Here is a 24296-nt window from a genome sequence, read left to right as displayed (position 1 = left end):
GCTGTAACCCACAACAAAGGGCTGCAGTTCTCAGCACCAGCTCGGGAAGGAGCAAGTGCCAAATAAATCCCAGATTTTACAATCAGCACTAAAATAGTGTTATTTATAAAATAAGATATTACAGTACATAATGCCATGACCCCTCTGAACTGTGAGCTGGGAATGTTAGGAGGTCTGTATTTACACAGGAACAGATAAAATTAACTGCAGGTGCCTCCCTTCCCATGGACAGTGACTTCCAAAAACAACACACTTACTACAACGTCAAGGAAACTCTTCCCATTGACATTTCTCAGGACAACATTACACCTCTTATCTCATCTATCAGTAAGGACAAGAAAAAAAAAACCTGTTTCTCCTCCCAAGCCCTTCCACAAATTACGTGCTCAACTGGAGCTACGCGGAATGTCTCAGATATTCCAAACCGGGGCCGGGGTTCGGCCGCTTCCCGCCAGGAACAGGCAGAGCCCACAGGGATGCTGGACCTGTGAGGATCAGCAAATGTGAGTTTAGACAAGATAAAAGAGTTTGGAGGTGTGTGCCACCTTGTCCTGCCATGATAGCGGTGGTCTGTGGAAGAAGTTGTTGAATGGAGATACGGGAAAGGTTGAGCTGGGTTGTTTACAGAGGAAAGGGGCAGATAACAGGAGATCTCTCCAGAAACAGCCTCCTCTGTGCCAACCTTCTGCTGTTTAAACTGAGGAGCAGCTCATTATCTTCTGCACTACACCTGCTGCTGGGGCATTTCTCTGGAAATACGTATTTACTCCTATGTGAGTTATGACAAGCAGTATGGGAAAGGTGGTAAGAGCTTGCACATACGTACATGCACACATTTGGCTTATGTAATATACAAAATATATGTAAGTCACCTCAATATGGTGAAGCCTGTAGGAGTCATCAACCTCAATGGACTCATGATGCCTTTGTTCACTCGTTCTTTACCTTCTTAGGAAGTGACAACCTTTGCAAATGAGCTTCTCCAGCTCCAGGCTGAGGGACAAGGCAGGGCTCAGGAGTGCAAAGTCCTGTGCAAATTCTGATCCCTTGGATGGAGTTTGACAGCCCAATATCATCTCTTACTTTCGGGGACAGGACTTCTTGGGCTACAGACCTCAGCTATGGAAGGTCCTCATCTTCCACCTGAACCCTCAGGACAGGCTCTGTCATCATGGATGTTTTAGACCTTTCTGTTTCTCTTCCTTGAAGGTTTTCACTCCCACTCTCCTCTGTCACCCCAACTATTTACACAAAGAACTGAATGTTTCCCACCCAAGTATCCCTAATATTGCCCAGACAGAACAAAGATCAAAGAAACCTTTTCCTTTTGTGCATTTTAAGCAGTGGTGCTCACACCATGGCTACAAACCCCTTGCGAACTGGACTTACAGAGCAAAGCAGCTCACGCTGAAAAAAAAAATTAATTAATAAAGAAATGAAAACCCAAGACTGGGTCTGTTTTCATTCTCCTGGCACCTTTCAACTGATTCCCCACGCAGGAACAAACAACTTGCAGAAATCAAGCAAAGCTGTTGGCCATCATGCCCAAATTACCAAAACACAGAGTTTGATTTGAAAACACAGCAGCAACTGTTAAAGGTGGGACAAGTGTCACAAAGTGCACACCAGGATAGCGACCAGGAGCTGTAAATACTTTACCCAGTGCCTACAACAGTGCTGTTGTGCCATTCTCTGGCAAGCAGGTCAAGCCTGCTCCTTGTACTTTGTGTTCAAAATTACATGGGAGCTTAGTGTAAGGGATCAGAAATAACCACCCACCTCTGCTTGGCAGCTGGTTTTTTTCAATATGCCAGCCCCAAAAAACTGACACCACATCTTCAGGCAAAATATTGTACTTCATTCTGTACAGCAGAAAAGACAACATGTAATTTAGACCAAGACCAGAATCTTTAATGTTATTTTGGGGCATTTCCCTGTAAAGCTTTGATTGTAATGTTACTCACAGCAATAAAGTTGTTTTTTTGTTGTTATGGTTTGTTAAATTTCAATCTTTATTACAACCCAAGGATTTGGTGTTATCATCCAACGGTTGATGCCACCTGGGAGCCTCATGAAAACTTCATGTTAATATTTAACTATTTATTACTCTTCAATGTACAGCATCTTGTAAACATCCCTGTTCACTTTAACCTGCCCCTCCCAAACCTGCTCACTCAAAACTGCAACCCCAAATCACAGGAAAGTGGTTCCTGCCATGTCCTAAAAATAAGTGATGCTCCTTGTGGGTCCCTTCCAGCTCAGGATATTCCACAATTCTGTAATTCTAGGAGCTGATATGTGAGAAACAGAGACAAAGGGAGATACACATAGAGACTTGGTGATGGTTTAATTCCAAGGTCCATGTGATTTTTCCAAACACAGGTTATTGCTTTTACCTACAAATCCCATCCTGAAAATGAGGAGCGATGATACGATCAAGGCACGAGGCAAAACATCCAAGCTCTGCTTTCTGCAGAGATAAGGGAGGGACAAGATTCCTCTCCTCAAGGCCAACCAAAGGATGTTGTAGTAAACAAGGCATGAAAGAACGAAAGCTATGCTGACACGTGGGGATGAGGAAAGATGGAATTTTAGATACGTTACATAAACGTAATCCAGACACAGAAAACAACAAATCTACACCAAAACAGAGGCAGAGTTTACAGCAAGAATGGAGCTGTCCATAACTGAGAAAGGCAATGGGATGGGCGGAAGTATAAGATTAACCACAAGGAGATTATGCTGATAACTAATGATCTACACAGAAATGTCAGGCAGAGGTTAAGATTTTAATCTGGGCAGATTTCACGACGCAGTCATGAATTGTAAACATCGATACTGAAACTGAATTTGTGCTTGTGGGTGACGAGACTGAAAACAAACAGAGAGGGAAAAGGAAGGGGACTCACTCCAAATCCTTCTTTCTTGCTCCAGATCCCCCTTCCTGCCTCACCTTCCACAGAGGATGAGGAGAGGAAGGCAAAGCGTCACCTGAAGGCCAGTTTTGACAAGAAAAGTGGATTTTCCTGGGAAGCAGAGCTAACTGGCTTTACCACACAGATTTATTTTATTTTCCTGGGTGCACAAACTGTTCAGTGCACAGTCTCTTAGCAAGCTGCCCAAATCCAGGCACTGATTCCCCACACAGAGCTCCACACTGCACCGTGCCTTCATCCACCTCCCAGGTGTCACTTCACTTTTCCCTGAGCCTACAGTAATTTTTTCCAAACCCTTATCTGAACTGTGGAAAGGAGAAATGGATGCAGTATCTTGTTAACCAGGATCAAATCCATCAATTCTGTGCACCCTCATAAAATTCTCTCAACTCCTGGAGTGGTTGTGGCCTCCTCAGCTCCTGCCCATTCCTCTGCACAGCCTCCCCTGCTTGCCCAAAGCTCCACTCACGCTCACCATGGTTTATCTCAAGGCGTAAGAATTTCCTCAGCAGCACTGAAATAGATACTGTTTGCCTGCAGAGCCAAGCAATGTGCAGTGTATTTTTATTTACTACTCGCCCTCATCATCCTTGGCATACCAGCAATGCCCATTTTCGAGTAATTCACTGTATACGAGTATGTGGCACAAATTATCCAGCTTGGTTCTTCCCAGATATCCACTGGCTTAACAGCATCTCCTTACAAACACACTGATTCCAGGAGTTTCTTTGTGACTGTGCCACATCCTTCTGCTGCTCTAACTCAGATGCCAAATGAGAAATGATAAAAATGACCAAAAGTCACATAAACACAGCCCTGAGGAAAACCAAACGACTGGAGACGAGTACAAAACCCAGTAACTGCATTGCACAAGCCACCCTTGGAGGCCATTAATCTATCTCTCCTTGTAAATTATGCAAGAGAAAGTTGTAATCTGAAGGCATTTAATGCCAAACTAGTTGTGCCATCTCAACAAGGCCAACAACAGGGGAACTGAATTATCCCAAGTTACACTCAGCTCAGGGGAGATCTTGGATTCTCAGTCCTCCTTCCACAGTAGTTAACAGCTCAAACTGTCAGTGGTCAGAATTGTGAAAATTCTGCTTTATTTTACAGCATGGTAAGCTCTTAAAATAAAACTGAATGTCACTGAGGTCACAGGGAAGTGCAGGAGTAGTGAAAATCCCATTATCCATCAGTGAAGCTGCACTGGGCCATCGGGAGGAACAGGATCTGCTGACATCCCCACCCCTGCAGGCGTGTGCCAAGGTGCTAAAAACCTTCACTTTATCAGCACAGGACTCAGATATGGTCTAATCACCAGCTGCCATCAGCATTGTCCACTGCAGAGCAATTAGGATTATTCAGAGCTCTCTAATTGATGCCACAGGCACACACCTGCAGATCCCTCACGGGGTAAGGGGTGGAAATCACCTCACAAGGGAGAGAGCCCTCTGGGGAAAAAAATGACACAAACCAGCATTACCTAGCAAGAAAGAGATGGGACTCTCCTCTACAAGTAACCTGAAGCCATATCAGTTTCTCCAGGGACAAAGAGTCTTTTTCTTCCCCAAATGCCTTTCAAGTCTCAGCTCAGAGCTGCTGGCACTGGAATCAATCTGCCCATGAAAGGGACCCCAAGGAGTTCTGGAGATGCCACTCAGTCCATCCACCTGTCCGAGGCCACCTCAAATACTCTACCTAAGCCATTTCTGATGGCTCTTTGTCTAAATCCATCCTCAAGTTAAATTCTGCCTCGAAGCAGTTCCTGCCCGAGATTTATGGAAGTCACAAAGCGGGGCCCAAAAGCTGTCAGTGCCAGGGAGGGACTGGCAGTATCCCAGTCCATATGCAGCACTCAACCCTCTGCACAACACCCAGAGGAGAGCAAAACCCTCGGTTCCAGCTGGTTATTGAGTCCTGCTCAGCCTCCTCCAGCACTGGGTTTGAACCAGAGCCACATCAAATCAGGCTCTGGGTGGACGGACGTGTTCCCACAGCAGAGAGAGTCACTGGCAAATCTGAGCACCGAGAGACCCACAGCGTGTTTGAAAAACACAATCTGAAAGTTCTTTTTGTTATCACAGATTAGAGCATGTGGAAAAACAACAGGCTCTTCCCTGGTGCTGATGGGCGAGAAGCGTCACGCGGCTGCTCCTTCTCTCGCCGCTGGAGCCATGCAAAACACGGGGACGTTTTTCTTATCACACCCACCAAATTCACACACTGTACAGCCTCAAAGCAGAACATTTCCTATTTTTCAGAACAAAAACTGACGCTCGATGCAGATACCCAGTTCGAATGGACTGGTTTTGTGGACTAGAAACTCGATATCCAAGCACTGAGAGCAGCCAACACTACTCGAATTATTTAAGCAGCTCTGGAGATAAGGTTATTGGAGTGTGGAAGAGAAGCCTAAGGAAAATCTACATATGGCATTTCTTTAGCTAATTTACTAATTGTAGAGATGCTGATGAAGTGAGAAGTTGTTTCAAATAATGCACCAGTTTCTGTATAAATTGCTTTATCCTTAAGTCTCCAGGTAAGACTGTCCAGTGTGCTATGCTCCCCTTGCCAGAAACAGTGTTCAGATTCCCAGAGCCTAAAATCCACAGAATTGAATGAACAGAGAAATAGTTTATTGAGCTTTAAAGGCTTCACTTCAAGTACTGCTTTAAAACAAAAGCCTTATTCCTTTAAGCCCTGTTAAGGCTCCACTGGGCGAGACTTTCAGACACTCAGACATCACAGTGAGGAGCTCCATTTCCTCTCTGGCTTGTGGGAGCTTTTGAGGGGTACTTAGAGGGAGCTCTTGGACTCCTCCATCCTGAACTGAAGCTGTGTAAACATATCAGTGTGATCAGCCTGACTTCAGAAAGACAACATTCAGAAAAGACCCAAGACCAGAAAAAAACAGTCCTGTTCATTTCATTAAATCACTGCTCTATGTTTGCACTACCCAGAGAATATAATTGGATAGTCTTCACAGAAAAGACAAGAAGAACATTTGTCTGATACTCAAATTTTAATGAAGCCTTTCATTGCTCATGAAGTATTAAAATCCTTGCAGTGCCATAACGCAACATGGATGTGCTTAATGAAGCTGAAAATGGAAACAGAAAAATGCTTTGTTATTCTGTGATGTCTGTGGAATTGCACATGCCTTACTCCTGGGAAACCAACACACAGGGATAAGGCTTCCTGCACAATTCCTGAGATTTTCTAATCAAGCCCACCTTCAAGTGCAAACATTCTTTATGTACTTTATCAATCATAAAACGCTGCTGATATGACAGAGTTTGTCTGGAGCCATTGTGTGAGGGATTTCCCAGTGCCCAGGTCAGTGCAATAGAGCTGGAACTTGACTTTTTTGCTGCAGGTTGCTGAGTGAACTCTCAGTTCCTGCAGATAATTCAGACCAAACAACTCAGAAGCTGACAGCCTCTCACTCACATTATCAGAAGCAACTCTGAACCAAGCTCAGTAGCTCTGCCACAGACCCCAAATAATCCATCCCTGGAACACCCACTGTCAGACCTGGGCTCTTCACATCCACAGGGGAAAATTAAACAAAAATGGGGCAAACAGCCCCATTTTGTGTCATCAAAGTGCCATGTGAGAGTGTCACATTGCAGCACCCAACTCCTCCTCTCGACAGGGAAGGAGCATCTGTGACAGCCCAATCTCCTGCCCTGAGATCCCTGCTCATGGGTTATAGCCCTGCAGTGCCATAATGCTGTGTGCTCTCAGCATAATTCAACTCCCACAGCTACAAAACCAGAGAAAAACATCAAAAAATGGGCTGGAAATTATGGCTACACAACTCCAAACCTGCTCTCTTGCCCTATGAACCTTGCCCTCCTCACAGCCGACAGTCCAACAGGCTTTGTTTTGATGAACACACTGGGACCAACTTATTCCCTTCCTACCCCAGACAATTCACATTTTAAAAACCACTAAATGAGGAATGGTGCCCAGGGGTCAGACCGAAGTGAGAGGAGCAGGAGGGAGCAGAAAGGCAGAACCGCAGTCGCTGCTCAGCTCGCAGGTGTTTTCTCTGATCTCTGACAAACCTGCTCCCTAAACTCCCTTAACTCTGACTTAAAAACCATCAGTCTTGTGCTGTAAGCTGAGCTCAGGCTCAGCTCATCACATCAGGGCCCTGAAATTCCAGTGTGGCCACACACCAGCACTGCATAAGTGTGGCAGTCCTGAGTGACCAGAGTTCCACATGTGCAGCTCCAGGAGCCTTCAAACTGCACTGAGAACAGACTAAAAAGACCTTGCAAGTTATACACTCTTCATCAGACCAATCCTGTAAATACTGCCATCCTCTTATACCTATGAATGAGGCATAATTCCTGAGAAGGGTCACAATTCCTGCTGGTTCACCCAGCCAGCACCTGCATCAGCAACTGCAGTGTGGGAGCTGAGCTCTGCAAAAGCTGAAACTGCCTGAGTTATAATTCCAATGGAGCAGAAGTTCTTGGCATCCTTGGAAAAGAGCATCTCTGACTTGATACACAAGATTAAAATCACATTTCTCTTTCTGGAGTGCACCAAAACCATGCACACCCTGAGTTCTTTAAAAACATGCTGAAGAGAATTAATCCCAACATTCTGCTGAATTCTATTCTAACTGGACTTTCTTTACAACCCTTTGGTTGATCCTTCAAAACATCATTTTTCTCAGAGCCTTCACCCCTCAAGGTGCCCAGGAGGCAGAGAAATAAACACAATCTCAAATTACTGAGGGTACAGAAGCTCCTTCTTAGTACAGAGCATCCAATTCCAATTATAATTCTTTCTGGACAAGAACAGGTGCTGAGCGTGCTGCCCTGTTTTGTCAGTTTAAACCCAGATTCACAAGGAATCCAGACTCTTCACAAGAAACCATTAAAGCACTCAGCCAGCATTTAAGCACTGCACAGAGCCAAAGTTAATTCTCTGTTTGTTTTACATGTCACAAGCCAAAAGAAAAGCCAGGCCGACAACCTGCAGCGACGTCAGCCCAGTGCCCCCCAGTACCCTCATCTAAAAACTGAGATAAAGACAAGGCAGTGGCTGGGATCCATATCTCCCTGCACACTTATGCAATGCCAGACAAAAACTGGGGTCAAAGCAGGAGCTGGAATAACTACAGGCTCGTCCCAAGCAGGCAATCCCAGCCAGGACCCCCACAACTTACCCTGACCCAATGTTTTTTTCTTTCCCACCTAACCAACAGCCTTAATTAAGCAGCATAAACATCCCAGCAAGTTCATTCACATCCCTCAATGGGAATTTGCAGACAATTATAGGATATAATTGGGAAGCCTAATCATTGAACTTGTACCCAGCTATTGTTACAAGCTGAGAGGAGGGTGAGTGTTGCTTCCTCCAGGACACGGTTGGTTATTCCCCAGATCTGTAATTAATCAAAAGGTCCTAAAATCCTCAACCTTTCAGCTAGAAATAATCTTTGTACTGGTCACACCTGGAAGTTTTGACCTTTTTTTGTGTTTTGTTTTTGTGTTTTGATGGGAATTTTTTTTTTAAGCACAGCAATTATTTACAGAGGCAATCCCTGTCAAATCCAATTCCTGATAGGGAAAGATGTTTCGGAGAGCTTTGCCAAGTGACATATTTCAGTTGGTCTGCTCACACACTCTGAATGCACTTCTTTGTACAGACCCAACAGTTCACAATCCCTTCACAGCCTTGAACAACAAAGATTTCCAGTCCTTTTCCTGTAAAATCAGAGACTGCTGTCCCATCACACAGCTTACATTTATTCTGCATTGGAATAATCCAGGAAGGGGCACTGGAATTGCACTCAATTTAGAATACTTCTACAATTAATTAAAAGACCTAAAATGCAGAATTTCATTGCCCTGCCTTCATGAAGGAGGTGTAAAGGGAAGAAAACATACAGAATACACAAGCTGGCTAATTCCCCATCCCTGCTCATCCAAAGCACTCCCAACATCCAGCAGGATTTGCTCTGAATGAAACACATCTCCTCCTCCCTGAGCAAACACATCACACCAGGTGAACCATTTCCTGCTCTCCCATTCATGCATTACCAACACATGTTAACTCTGTCACTCACTAGTAGTATTATTTTTTTTACATTCTCTGACTTTCCCCCTTACACACCCACACAGCAGCATTTTCCAAAAAATGTGTCTGCCACATCTCCTGGTTTTTATCTAACAGGGGGTAGTGCAGGTTCCTTTGTTTGAGCAAAAAAAGGTAACTTGGAAGTGATCCTGAAGGGGAAAAGTTCCACCTGAAGCTCCCTTGGAACTCGCAAGGAGCCAACGTCAGCACTGAGGATCAGACAGAGATTTAAGAACACCTCGAGTATCCTCAGACCACTGCAGGTAAAGCACTGAACTCCTCAAGGGCCCAGACACCGACCCAAATAACAACTGTTCAGGGAAAAGGCTAAGGGTGAAAGAATTAAAATAGCAGTTTGAACCAAACGAGGCAAAAACTTTCCCAGATTTTACCATGTCAGCAGCAAAACACCTCATTCTCCTTTTTGACTTGTCAAAAACCTTTGTCTTGACAAGATTTTTGTACAGGAATTCAGATCTCTTAACTATGGGGAGGAATTCTCTGTATTTATGGTGTATTTACATTTCTAAAGATGACATGGGTCAGACAGTTGCTTCTGAAGTGCTGGTTGGGCACTGGGGCAAGAGCAGAAAATCTTCACTTCCCAACCCCAAATTTAAGTAAAGGTGCACCAGTGAGGAACCTGATGAAACATCAGCTCAGCTGCACCCATGGGGAATTGTCAGCAAGTTGAGACCCTTCATATTTAAATCCTACAGCCTTGCATCACCCCAGCTCACTGGAGAAAAGCTGCTCCAGATGCTTCTTCCCCAGTTTTGTTTGGTGTTTCCAAAGGAGCACATCCTTAAACAGACATTTGTATGGAGGGATTGTTTCCACCTCTTCTCCCCCAATTCTGGGCTGTATCACAACCCCAAGCACCATAAATCTCTTAACTACTCTTAATAAGCTCAAGTGAATTAGTTTAGGATGTCTCAGAGTTGGCAAAGTGTCACCACTGCCCCAGCTATGGGCCCTCAATAAAGCTGTAGCTTGGCAGGGTCAGCACAGACACCCCAGTGAGATTATCCGGTGTCAGCTTCCATCTGGCATTTGTCAGAGCAAGGGAAAAGAAAAAAAGGCAGCCCTTATCAGATCTCCAAATAAAAGGAGCACTTCCACTTCATGTAGTAGCAACTGGAAAAATTTCCTTTGTGTTTGAAGCTTTAAAAATATCTTTGCCCTTGAGGTTGGCTGAGTCTGCTCAGTGCTTCGAGACCCCTTTCCCATACAAAGGTAATAAAACCAAGCTCATGGTTACAGAAATTCCCAGCACATAAAAATTACAGGAAGCTGTTGCTAAGTAATATTTCTACCTAAGTAAACATCACAAAGCGTTTCCCACACACACCTCTGAACTTTGTTATTCAAACCTGCCTTGAAGATGTTCAGAGTTGCAGAATTTCTGCTGGCACTGGTCTCTGAGAGCGCTTGCTGCTGTTTCACAGCAGTTGAAAGACGTTTCAGGCTGAGCAATGTTTTTCTCAGGGCTTTGTTGTGCTGCTTCCACTTGGGAACAAAGCGACTCCTCAGTTCCTTACCTGTCTCTTATCTGTCCCAGAATTTTTCCCAGATAAATCACAGGGAAATTAGAGAGATCCTGTTGTACCCCTTTGTCTCTAGACCTGTTTCCCAAAGTGTTAGAAAAAAAGAAATAATCACAGAAAATCCTGATTTGGAGGGGACCCACAAGGATCATCGAGTCCAGCTTCTGTCTCTGCACAGGATAACCCCAAAAATTCCACTCAAAACCAGGAAAAACATTATTATTTTCACACAGAACCTTTCTTTAGCAGCTCTTTGCATGTCGATTATTCCAGACAGTCATCCTTTCCATCTGCTGCTTTACATCCTCTTCAATGGACACAAATTGTTTCATCTACTTTCCACAAAGTCAATATTTTGCCACAAATACTAAATTGCACTAATGGAGAAACAACTTTTGTTTTTATCATAAAAAACAAGATAATAGATGGAACAAAGGATCCTACTGACTGACCTGAAATGGCCCACATGCACAATAACTCAAATTTCCTGGTAGTATCAAGCCCCAAGATCAAGAGGATAACAGATTCCTACAAAGATTTCATTCAGCATGAACAAGGGAATTTGAATTCCATCTTGTCTTCTAAGGAATGAAGCCTATAGCTGACAGAATTAACAGAATTCATCTCAGGATGGTTTGGGTTGGAAAGGACCTCAAAGCTCATCCAGTGCCACCCCTGCCATGGCAGGGACACCTTCCACCATCCCAGGCTGCTCCAAGCCCCGTCCAGCCTGGCCTTGGGCACTGCCAGGGATCCAGGGGCAGCCACAGCTGCTCTGGGCACCCTGTGCCAGGGCCTGCCCACCCTCTGAGTAGAGAATTTCTCCCTAACATCTGGCCTAAATATTTCCTCTTTTAGTTTAAAACCATTCCCCCTTTTCCTATCACTACTTGGCCCTGTAAAAACTATTTCAGATATCCATCCTTATATCCCAGGAATGTGGCCCTTCAGTGCTCACCAAGGGACTGTCTGATAGTGCAGATAATTTTGCTGGTAATTTTTATTTGGCCATTCCACTTTTCCTTCCTATTGCCTTACTCCACTTCCACATGACCCGACGTGCAATAAAAGGCTGAACCCGCCTTTATAATTACACTGTCAAACCCATCAGACTGCTCCAAGCTCTGTGTGGACAGAGCAGCTTGACTGCAGGAAGAATTGGCAGGAAATCCTATTTCAGAGGGAATTGTTCCTTCCGCAAGAGGAGTGACAGACGTATAGAAAAAAGAAAAAAAAAAAAAAAAAAGTGGAAAAAATGCTAAATATGAAAATCATGTTTGGCAGATCCAGACCGAGGTCTAGGACGTGGCATTTCCAGCATTTTTGTTGTCTGCATTCTTCAGCAAAGACACTCTCTGCAGTGCAGGACCACGAAGCCAAGAAGTACGTTTTGATGGCAATAAAATAACTGTGTGTGTGAAAAAAAAAAACCCTGTTAAAAATGTCAGTGAAGAGGTACAAAACCCCCAGAACAGGAACAGCACTTGGCTGCCATAAACAGCATCAGGCTAGACCCAAATTCCAAACAGACTACACATTTCCCTCCCTGCCTACCCAAAATATAACATGAGCTGGCCTTAACTGAACCGACTTGGGTTTTCACACCATCATGAGTGATTTAGGGAAAAAAAAAAGAAAACTCTGAGGAAGCACATCCCGACAGATCTCAATCCATGGTGCATCCACCTACTCATCCCTGCACTCAGACACAGAGTCCTCAAGACTGCCACTGGTTTTTCCAAGGGTGCAGCTGCCCACAAATGATTTCAGTTCCTCCCCACTGGTTTCATCCCCAACCTTTGTTCCAATGCCTGTAAGAAGATCCTTTACTTTGTTGTCCTGAACACATTATCACCAACTAAAAAAAATAAATAAATAAAAAATGCAGGCTGGAATTGTAGCTACGGGGATGATTCAGAGGCTTGGATGTGTGCCTTGGAGATAATTCCATGCTATAACTGAAAAGTTAGTTTTGGAGTCAACTGGGATATTTGCGCTGATTAAATAAAGGAATAATTAAATAAAGGAGGGATAACGTGGAGCAACCACAGAGAGCTGGCAGGGGAAGGGCAGGAAATGGGGTGGAAGAGATGGGGGACACCAGGACCCCACTCCAGCCCCAACTTTGCCACTTCCCACACACAAAAAACCTTCCAGAGAATCACAGAGCCCTTAAGGCTGGAAAAGACCTTTAAGATCAAGTCCAACCATCAGCACCAGCACCGTGCTCATCCCTAACCCCTGTCCCCAAGTGCCACATCCTCACTGCCTTTGAGCACCTCAAGGGATGCTGACTCCAAGGCTTCCAATGCTCCACAACCTCTTCCAGGAAGTTTTCCCCTATCTCCCATCTAAACCATCTAAATTTGAGGCCATTTCCTCTCATCCTGTCCCTTGGCCCTGGGAGAAGAAACCAATCCCCACCTGGCTGTCCCCTGCTGTCAGGGAGTTCATTTTCTGTGACATCTTCCAGCCTTCCCACAGGGGCTCTCCCAAATTTCTTGCCCATCTCTTAATATTTTCCAGTGAGACTCCAAGCTTAGCAGGCTGGAAAAGCCGGTCACAGCTTGGGGCTTGTCTCTGTCAATTGACACCCACTCTGTAAAATCAAAACAATCAATATTTACATATCCTTAAAGGGTTTTTCCCAGTCCCAGGGCAGCAGTTTAGACAGCAACAACTTCCCATCCAGAGATGCAAAAAAATTTTAAAAAAAACAGAACCAGGAGATTCTACACCAAGTTTCATTAAACAAACCAGAGGTACAAATAACCTGGGTTAAAAACTCCACACAAAACCAAACTTCCCTGTGAAAATGATACCGAAATTGCTACATTTCATTCTGGTTAGAAGATAAAGAGAAAAAATAAAAGAAAATACACTTAAACCCAGAGAGCCAGGAGACTTCAGCACTGCATTAGCTGCTGAAGATTCCCAGATAAGCTGCAGAAACGCAGAGGGAAAGATTTCATGACATTAATACCCTGGGTACTGGGAGCTGCTGTGAGGCTCTTCAGGCTAAGGAAAGCCAAAATACAATTCACACAAGCTTTTAATAATCTTGACAAAACAATTACGCATGCTAAGGATACATTAGGGCTGGCACGAGAACAGAGGAGGCAGCGATTGCACCGGCAGGTTCGCTAAATAAATGTCACTTAATCTCCACCATCGGCGTGTGCTCAGAGTCTAAAGGCTGCTCACAAACAGACAAAAAAGGTCTAAAAACCCTCTCAGGCTGTCAAAACAACTTCAGAAGCACAGGGGCAGGTGTCACAAGGCACGGGATCACACAGATCCCAGCTTGTGCAAAACAGCGGCCACCAAAAAATTAAAGTCCAAATCCGAATGTTGAAAACAAAGATAAGCTCGGCTTGTTCAGTGGTTTGGGAAGTGCATTCCAGCCACTGCCCAAATATGCAGGAGCACGGCTTCCCTACTGCTCCTTCTGCAAGGGACACACAAAAGCACAGCACCTGTGCACAGTGCCTTTTGAAACCATTTCCTGATGAAAATCTCAATTTCTGGGTCAAACAGATGTGGTGACTGAGCTGAGGCAGGTACTGGACAGGTGCCCTCAAACAAACTCTTGCACCAGAGGCTCAGGAGCTCTGATTTCCACCCCAATGGTAAAATATTATCATTACAATGTTACATTTCTCCAGGTTTCATGGAAACAGGCAGTTTTTTAAAGGAGAGAAAACCATCCATTCCAGTCTGCTGCAACACAGCCCCAGAAAATTCACAGGAATTTTGGGGCATTATGGTCTAGGCACTAAAAAAGTTCCAATTAGACTTTTAACCTTATGAAACAGCAGAAAACAGGGCACATGAAATGCTTAAGAAACCAGGTTTCAGTGCTGATGTAACTGCATACCTGAAAGTTTATAAATAAAATGCTTTACAATCTTATTTTTCATTTGAAAAAAGGAACACACGTACACACTTGAATCTTCTTGCTCATACCCTGTTATTCTGGCCACAAAAAAATAACCACTTTCTTTAAAAGGAAGCTGGACGATTTTGGGGTGAGGAGTAGCAGAGGGGAAACCACATTAATTGCATTAGTTTGTGCATACTGGTAGGAATTCCTCCTCAAATTTGGCACTTAGCACTCAAAGCTGCCCTTTAAAGCTTGGCAAGAATTTCTCTCCAGCCCACAAGTTTCCTAATTTCGTCTCAGGACACACTGGTTCGTTTGGATGCACGACCTCCAGAAAGGCAGACAACCCTAAATGTGTCACTCTCACCTCAATTCACTTTGCTCCCCGTCAAGTCAGATTTAACATAAATCAAAGCCAATATATAATTAAAGCTAAGCTTAAGGTCAGTTCCAAGTTTGGAAAAAAACAAATCTGTATGAAATCAAAAGCAACTCTAAAACATTTGAGGGCTGGGGTGGCAACAGCAGTGAGTTTTTTGAACACAGCTTCTCCCTGAACCAAAGCCCTGTTATTTCACCCTCTACTCCATCCAGGTCCTCTCTTCTTCTCCATTCTCCTTCAGGTCTGACTTGGCTTCCAACTTCTCTGTGCAAATGCTGCTCACTCATCCACAGACCATTTTATGGCAGGAAGGTTTTGGTAAAGATGGAATTGCCCCTTTCCAGAATGGGGTTTATCCCATTAAAACTTCTCCCCACTGTTGTGCTTCCACCAGTCAGTCTGGACTTTCATTCCCCACCCAAGCCCCAATAAAGACACTCAGAGTATCACTAAAATGGTGAAGTCTGGGCAGTTCCTGACTCTGCAGAAGAACCATACACAGAGTTCTGGATGCCTTAAAAACACAGGTGAAAGAACTGCTCAAACCCATCCCAAAGGTTTTCTCTTCATCTTCTAATGTCAATTTTCAGCCCTGCTTTTAGGAATCTGTGCTTACAGGTAGCAATCAGTAGGCACCTATCAGGCCTCCAAGATTCCCAGAGTGGTTTGGGTTGGAAAGGACCTCAAAGCCCACCCAGTGCCACTCCTGCCATGGCAGGGACACCTTCCACCATCCCAGGCTGCTCCAAGCTCTATCCAGCCTGGCCTTGGGCACTGCCAGGGATCCAGGGGCAGCCACAGCTGCTCTGGGCACCCTGTGCCAGGGCCTCACAGGTCCTGACAGGTCAAAATTTGACAGCAAAGCCCCAGCTGAGACCTCTCCCTGTGCACTCACCTCTCTGGCAGCGATCGTGTGTCCAGCAGCGCTCGATGAAAATCCCGTTTATCACCGTGGGGGGACAATTGCTCTTCCCTTTCACAGTGCCTGGACACACATCTCCACACTCTTCTTTGTCATCCTTGTTGGCCACGATGTAATTGTCTTCTACAGAATCCAGAATCCTGGACCAGTCGATGGTGGACAGGTAGCAGAGCTCGTTGTTCTTCTCGATGCGCACGGCGCCGCGGGTGATGTTCATCAGGTTGTAGAGGCCGATCTCCTTCAGGTGAACCATCTCAAAGATCACCAGGGCGTAGTTGAAGAACAGGTGAGTCCCTCGGATCACAGTGAGGTTGGGGAAGAGGCCCTTCAAGCTCTCCAGGCCGTACACACGGAACAGCAGCAGGTAGTCTGTGATCATGGTCAGCTTGGGGAAGCTGAGCTCGCGGAAATCTTCGGGCTTGGTTTTGAACATCAGCAGGATCTGCAAGTGGCCCTCGATCACGGTGCAGTTCTCCAGCATGTTCAGCCGGGTCAGGTTGTTGCGGATGTCCATGCTCCTGCAAACTGGGAGGCAAAGGACAGTTTCTTTATTTAGCAGAAAGTTAATTGTTGTCGTTTTCTAAACGCTCGGTTTTGTCCAACCGCGCCGAGCTCTGCTCGGGACACGTGGTCCTCTCAGCACGGCAGCCTTCAAGAGTTAAGAAATACACTGTGGGGAACATTCCCTGGGATATGGTTACAAAACAAGAGCGTTTCATCATTTTTTCTGCCATCTTGAGTCCCTGCCTGTTGTCTCTATCACGACTGCAGTGGTAACACCAGTCCTGGGACATCACTTGGCGCTCACAAAGGGAAGAGATGTCTGGGCTGTTTTCTTTAGGCAACTGCCAGCAACACACCTACCTCGTCTCAGATTGTGCAACTGATGCCAGGGGATTAGAGGGAGTCATTTAGAATGGTTGCAGGGAGGGGAAGATAGGAAAAGAATAATGGCCAGAGATGGTAGTGCTTGGGAAGAGAGCAGAAAAACATGGAAATGCACAGGAGCACAGCCCACACTCCTACCCAGACTCTGCTGACAGGAGTAATTTACTACATTAGTAATTTTTGCCCTGAGCATTCTCTTCAGATGAGGTGTTGGGGCTTTTTTTTGTTATTATTTTTTCAAGGGTGCAAATCTCCCTGTCTTGACTATCTGGGCAGTTCATTTCACAGAACCAGTAACCAAAGAACTGGCAAAGATGAAGGATAAATTAGAAGGCGAATTGAATAATAGGAATCCAGGCACCAGCAAAATTAAAAAGTTTGAATAGGGAAATATTTTTTCAACGCTAAGCACAGGTGAGAAACCAAGAAGGAAATTTGCAGCCCTGTGCCTCTCCAGCACAACAAAACTCCCTGTGACAACCCTTTTGAAACCAACTTCACAGAAACATCAGCTAGACCTTAATGTTCAAACCCAGGTGGATTCTTCCTGAAATTTTCCTTTTTGAAGACTGGATCCACTCAAAGGATTCTCTCTTTTGTCTACAGCTGGGCTAGTGTCTTCCCTCCCCACTTTAGAACAAAAAAACACAGGCTCTTTCCTCTTTTTGTCACTGTATGTAAAGTTCACCAACTATAAAACCACCACATCACAGCTCCAAGGGATCACCCAGCCTTACAAAACTGATGTGGACACAAATATTTCATAGTTAGCATTGTCTGACTCCTCATGATTTAACACAGACCACTGCTGTAGGGGTTAAAACCAAATTCTATGCAAATATCTTAATGATTATTCAAAAATTTGCTCCACTGACTACAAGAAAAAAAAAATTGGCAATGCTAATATGGGATTTGAAGCAATGCTATTGCCCAATGGGATTTTTTGGCACTATATCCAAGTCGTTTCATAAATTGCTTTCTGGAAGAAAAAGAAATGCACACGGTGCCTCAAGGATTAAGGATGTACTTGGAAAAAGTGGGAAAAAGAACCTGATGACCCGCCAGCAGCAACCTCTCTGCCCCAAACTGTCCTGCTGCACATCCCAACCTGGGGTAAAAGACCTGGGACAGCAACAGATTCAGCTTGAATGCTCTGGATATTTATTTGCAATAAATAACATTGGTATTTCCAAAGAAGCAAGTGCGTGGCAGGTCAGGAGAGTGAAAGGAGAAGTAACAGAAGGACACGTAAGAAAATGAAAGACTGAGTGCAACGTACAAGTCACCAGTGCAGCTAAAATTACCAGATAAAATCAAAATGCAACATCTTGCTTCTTATTTATTCTTGGTTCTCACTCTTGTGGGGGGCACAGGCCATGCTGGGGTGGTGCCCCAGTACAGGACAAGGTCCTGCCTGCTGGAATGGACAGCTGACCTTAAGGAAAAGGAAAGGTCAGAAAATACAGACCAGGAATTACTTCTGAGAGTCAGAGCTCCAGGCTATTGCTGTGGCTGAAGGCCACGAGATGCATGAATACCCTGAGCACAATTGCCTCTGTCTTTCATCATTTTGGGTAGAATGAGGTGAGTCACCAGGGGCTGGACACAAGCCCTGCACCCACTCTGTCCCTGCCCAGCTCCCTGGACAGGGCACCTCGAGCAGGGCTGGAAAGATCTGCACTCAGGTACAGTCAGGACAAAGCCCTCTGAGTGCTGGGGCTCCATTTTCAGGCTGTGGAAATCTTCCTTTTCTGCAGGAACAGAGCTAAGGAAGGAGCCTGGTCTGCAGGAGCTACCCTGGGTGGGCACTGCTGCACCAGAATGGGCACCCAGCACTGAGGAAATTCATGGTCCTGTCTGGCAGAGGAACAGATCCACAGCCAGCAGGGGTGCAGGGAGGATGATCTGAATCCCAGAATGGTTTGGGTGGGAAGGGACCTCAAAGCCCATCCAACCCCACCCCTGCCATGGCAGGGACACCTTCCACCATCCCAGGCTGCTCCAAGCCCCGTCCAGCCTGGCCTTGGACACTGCCAGGGATCCAGGGGCAGCCACAGCTGCTCTGGGCACCCTGTGCCAGGGCCTGCCCACCCTCCCAGCCAACAATTCCTTCCCAATATCCCATCCAGCCCTGCCCTCTGGCACTGGGAGCCATTCCCTGTGTCCTGGCACTCCTGGTCACTCCAACCCTGGAGTTCACAGCTCTCATCCCTTTCCCTAAACACTCAAAACCAGTTAAATTACTCTGCTCCTGAACCTTTCAAGCTTCTGGAGATCACCACTAACATGAGCCACGCTGCTCCTGGTCCAAACAGACCAAAAGCTGCTCAAAGATCTTCCAAGCTCCACAAAAAACCCCAACCATCTAAACACCCCCACAGGGTACAAACCTCCCTGGCTTCCAGCTCTCCCCATCCTGACACAGATTCCCCACTGGAGGCTGCAGAAAAGGTGACCAAAGGCTAACAACTCCAAATATTTTGAAAAGATGTGTTAAGGAACAAAGGTTACCTAAAGGTGAATCTAAAAAGAGATGAGTGAAGCTTTTGAAGAGTTAAAAATATAAATCTACCAGAGCTGGAAGTACAACACCCATGGTTCATCAGCTGCTTTTCCCCACATTTAGAGAAAAATCACACTTAATTATTTTTCAGGTTTGACTTCAATTTAGTGTTAAGTGATAAATGGTATCTAAGCTCCTTCTTTTTAACACCTCAAAGATCAAAGAGCATAGTAAGGAATTAAGAACATCTGAAACAAAATATGCTTTTTAGTTGGAGGCTTCTCCATCTTTTCATGCCTTTGAATTTTCAGCAGTTTGTATCTCCTGTTCATGCAGTAGCAGCTTAAGTCACCCCATAAATTTATTGTTACCAAGACAACAAGAAGCAGTTTTAAGCAAAGTAATAAGTGTTTTTCCACAGCTTCTCTCGATAGTATTTCTTCTGCAGGGACAGGGGAATTAATCAACCATTCAGTAGGAAGGCAAGGCAGGTTTGATCCCAGAAGAAGGAGAGCAAAGTTGAGCCATCAATTATAACACAGACAACCTGGTTTCAAAAAACACATAAATCAGCTTTCAGGGAAATACAAAAAATCACAAATTGATTCTCCAGTAGTAGGCCCAAAGCTGCTCCTGTGCAAACTGCTGGCAAAACCTCCACTACACATAAATTCCTAAATTTCAGCAGAAACAGCAGCACAGCTCTGAGCTGCCAGAGGAAGCACTGCTCCATCCCTGCTACCAATCTACTCACTCAAAAAACTACTAAATCACCCTAGACATGTTCCATCAGCCCCCCCCCCCCAGAAAACCAAGCTGAAGCCACGCTTTTTAAAAAACAAACAAACAAACAAATCCCAAGATGCCAAAGCCTCTTGGACAAACTGGTTTGGTAACAACCTTCAAGTCCTGAATGAAGAAACCAGATCTGATGCCAGAGGTTAAGTTTTCAAGATAGAGTCTAACCAGGGGAATAGCTGGAACTTAAACCTTGTTTATAGTAAATCATGTGGATACCAAACCTTAATGATTCACTGCTTTCAGACCTCTGGCCTTTAACAATCAAGACCAGCGTAATCTGGCACAGAAGGATCACAAACCATTTGAGGTAACTATTAGTTAATTCTGCCTTTTTTGTAGCGTTTGCTGCCTACTGAATAAACAAACTATTGCAGAAAAATTACACTTGCTTGGGTTTGGTCAAAAGCACTGCCATTCTACATATGGCTGATTTTTAGAAGTGGCTTTAGGAAACTGGGAGAAGGATTTTTGGGTGTTTCTTGGGATAACTGATGAGACTGGAAAACATCCTGGTGACAGGTTAGAGGGAAGGATGGTGCAACAGCTTCTAGCCTACTGCAGCAATTGGTTAATAAACATAAAATCCATCTAATTGTGAAATAGTGATTTTTAAGCTTCAGCTCTGCACCTCAGATACCTCGAGCTGAGCAAACTGGACATGGACTCCAAAATGAGCTCCTATAAAGCCCCAGTACCCCAGGGAACATTTCAGGTGCCTGTTACCTCTCACTGCTCAACTCAGTGCTGCTGAGCTGAGGGCAAACCCCTCCAAGTCCGGCCTTTAAAGGCTGGTTTGGGCTGTCTTTATGCTCCCCTCATTTGATTCAAAACCCAAAGAGCAAACATGACTCACCCTGCCCCGTTTCCAGCCAGAGATACCCAGCACTGGGGTGACAGCGCCAGGAGCACCGGGACCACGCGGGGTAACGGCCGGGTCGGCGCTGGTGCTGACACACCTGGGGATCCTCCCTGCTCCAGAGGCAGCAGGAACAGGTTCTACACCTTGCCCATATCAACATCATTTATATTCCACCAGGCAGTCACCCCAAAATTGACCTCCAGAAAGCTCTGGGGTGTTGCACTGTTCAGAGACAGCCACTGCGCTGCCGCTCCCCAAAAAAGGGGACAGGACACGCTGGGCTTGGTGCAGCCCTGCCCTTCTGCACTCACTTTTCCTACTTTACTCTCCCAGGAGCAAAATTTCACTCTAGATTGAGTCTCTCAACATAAAAAATTAACACAGGCTTGAGGTGGGACAAGGGAACAGTTTCTTAATGAGTTTACCTGCACTAAAATATCCGTATCAGCCAGATATGATACTAAGAAGCAACCTATTTTGTGTGTTACAGCACTACACAGTGAAATTTATCCTACAGGATGACTTAGGTAAAGATCTCTCAAGTGCATTCCCAGCTCCCACATCAGCAGCAGGTACTGGAGCACATGTGCAGCTCCCAAATTTAGGGGAAGAGTTCAGAAGGGGAGGAAGAGCACTCTAAACTCCCATGATTGCATTGATCAGTTTTCTATTAACCAGAAAAGGAGCCCAAAGTAAGCTGCTCCATTAGCAGATGCCTAAAACTAGGTGAGGTAAATCCCACCCCAAATACCAGAGCTAATGAACTGACAGGCATGAGTCATGTGCAAGATTTATTTCAAGAAGTTGCATTATGTTTACACAGTGATAAAAAAAAAATAAATACACAAACCTGTCTTTCTTCCCAAAACAAGATATATGTCTCTTCATTTTATGCACAGGTCAGGCTTTCTTTCCTTAACCCTTTCTTCTACTCCTGTCATTAATTTCTGAGCTCAGCAACTACCTTTAACCACATGTAAGAGAGGAAGAGTGCTCTCATATGAAGTATTCCTAAAATATTTAAGAAAACAGGATGGATTGAGGAGGAAAAACCCATAATCTGGATATAAACGTGAACTTTACCATCCACCCCATCTGTCTCCTGAACCAGCTCCATCTACCTGCTGCTTGCCCCCAGCTCTTCCCCAACGCTGCCTAAAGGCACCAAAGGGGAGAGAAATTCACGGGGCACAAGGAAAAGCAGGGATGGGGGGAATATCATCCCTGGAGAGCGGCGTTACCTCGGGGCCTGGCTGTGGGAACACAGGGCACAGATCTCCAAGAAAGCCGCCTCCATCAGACCCCGTTGCTCAGGGAACAACTTGTTTGCTTATGCAACTCTCGTCCGTGCATTTCCCCCCAGCCAGGCCGGTGTTTTCCATCCCCACCGAGGTGCTCCGTGACCTCACCGTTCCCAGAAAACAGAATCAAACACCACAGCAGCTGAAAACCTTTCACATCCAGGGCCCTGATGGTCCTAACTGTAGAATATTTCATAGAGTATTTACTTCAGAAAGTGTTTATTTCTGTAAAAATGATACGGAAATGTTCCAGCCCAGGCTTTGCTTTGCTGTCTTGTGCCCCTGTTCCTCCATCCATGAACTCAAGAGTACATTTTCCTACCACGCTGTAACACAGCAGAGATTAGGGAGTTTAGAACATAAACATGCTTGAACCCCAAAAAGCAAATATGATTTAAATAAATAACCAAATCACAGGCTGCGCTGTGGCAGTAATAATAGTGTTTTCAAATTAGGAACTGCTGGACTGCAGTTGCACACGTATTTATTTATTATTAGTGCTATATGTCAACTGCCTTTTCCATCTCTGTTGGAGGCAGGTTTGCCCACAGCAGCTGGGACTGACCCTCCCAAGGTAACACCGTGTCACCGGCCTCTTGTACGGTTTCAAATGTAAAAATACATATGAGGGAAGAAACTGAGTTATTTTAGAAATATGTGACTTGTCCTATTGCTGGAAAAAGAGGCTGTCTTACAGGAACATCCTGCTTTATGCCCTGAATTCCATACATATCCCAATAATGTCCATCATTGTATTGTCTGTACTTGAACTGATTCTCTTATTCTTGCCTTTTCTGATGGGAAAGCCAACAGACAGACTGTCTATGGGAGACATAACCCACGGATCCAGTCAGCTGTCTTTAAACAAATATTTTCCTTTTGTCAAAAAAATTTGTAAGAATCGCCCAAAATTAAAGAACCTCTCATTAAAAGGATTTCCTGAGCAAGTTTATTTAACGTAACCCATCAAAACAGCTCGTAAGGCTTAACCTCGAGCCAGCCGTGGGTTTAACAAGATTGTGACTTCCAACACAACATCTTTATATCCCTGTCTCGTATTTTACAAGTCCCTGTGCACACACAGAGCCTCTCCCCGGAGCTCTCCCATCTTAATACCTGTGGATTTGGCACACTACCTAAAAGTGGTTAAAGACAAAACCTCCGCGTCTGGCCACACTAAACCCTCCTGAAACCGGAGCCGGTTCTGAGGCAGCCGAGGAGCGGCGGGGGCACAGGGCTGGGGAGGGCACCGGGGAAAGGATCGGAGAAGGGACCCGAGAAGGGACCGGGAAAAGGGACATGGGAAGGGACTGGGGAAGGCAGCCAGGGAGGAACCCGGGAAAGGAACCTGGGAAAGGGACATGGGAAGGGACTGGGAAAGGGACACGGGAAAGAATCGGGTAAGGGACCGGGGAGTGGATCGGGGGAGGGGACCCAGGGAAGGGGCCGGAGAAGGGTCCGAGAACGGGAGTGGGGACGGTACCGAGGAAGAGACCCTGGCAGGGCCCGGGGAGGGGACGGGGTAAGGGACCCGGGGAGGAATCGGGGAAGGGACGTGGGAAGGGAGGGGTGAGGTGTCCATGGAAGGACCCGGGCAGCGGCACCGGAGAGGGGCCCGTGCCCTTCCCCGCGGCTGCCCCGGGCGCGGCCCCCACTGACCCCGGCCCGGCGCCCGCCCGCGCGGGCCCCGCGGGCCGGGACGCGCCGCCGAGCGCGCCGGGCCGGCCGCTGCCCTCGCCGGGGCTGTGTCCGCTCCAATCTCGGCCACCGCCGGGCCCTCCGCGCCGGCCCCGGGCCGGGGGTGAAGGTGACCCGGGAGCGCTCCGGGCCGCGGCCGCGCTGCCCGCGGGCCCCGCGCAGGTACAAAGGGCACGGCGGGGCCGGGCCCGCTCCGCCGCCGCCGCCGCCCCCAACCCTCCCGGCCGGGCCCCGACTCACTCTCGCCACGGCCGCGGCCGCACCAGGCTCCCAGCACCACGGCCACGGCCAGCGCCGCCGCCGCCGCCGCCGCTCTCGGTCCCATCCCGCGCCGCTGCCGCGGCCGCCGCCGCCCGGCGCGAATCAGAGCCCGCGGGGCGGGCGCGGGGGCCGGGCCCGGCCGAGCATCGCCGGTGGAGCCCCCGCGGAGCCCCTTTATAGCGCCGGGCCCCTCCCTGCCCGCGGTGTCGGCCC

At 46.4% G+C, this 24296-nt stretch overlaps 1 protein-coding gene across 1 annotated transcript in view; it reads right to left on the bottom strand.

Moving 5' to 3' along the window:
• INSR (insulin receptor) overlaps positions 1-24296 on the bottom strand; it is a 54723-nt gene extending 30427 nt beyond the window's left edge. The window contains exons 1-2 of the mRNA XM_058858474.1: positions 24063-24296; positions 15746-16297 (exon numbers count right to left, since the gene is read on the bottom strand). Of these exons, the coding sequence (XP_058714457.1) occupies positions 15746-16297; positions 24063-24147 (637 nt within the window). The 5' untranslated portion in view covers positions 24148-24296. The remainder of the gene's footprint in view (positions 1-15745; positions 16298-24062) is intronic.

Source organism: Poecile atricapillus, chromosome 28 (genome assembly GCF_030490865.1).
Source record: "Poecile atricapillus isolate bPoeAtr1 chromosome 28, bPoeAtr1.hap1, whole genome shotgun sequence".
NCBI lineage: Eukaryota > Metazoa > Chordata > Aves > Passeriformes > Paridae > Poecile > Poecile atricapillus.
The sequence above is the reverse complement of the archived record's forward strand: the minus strand, read 5'-3'. Positions and strand labels throughout refer to the sequence as shown.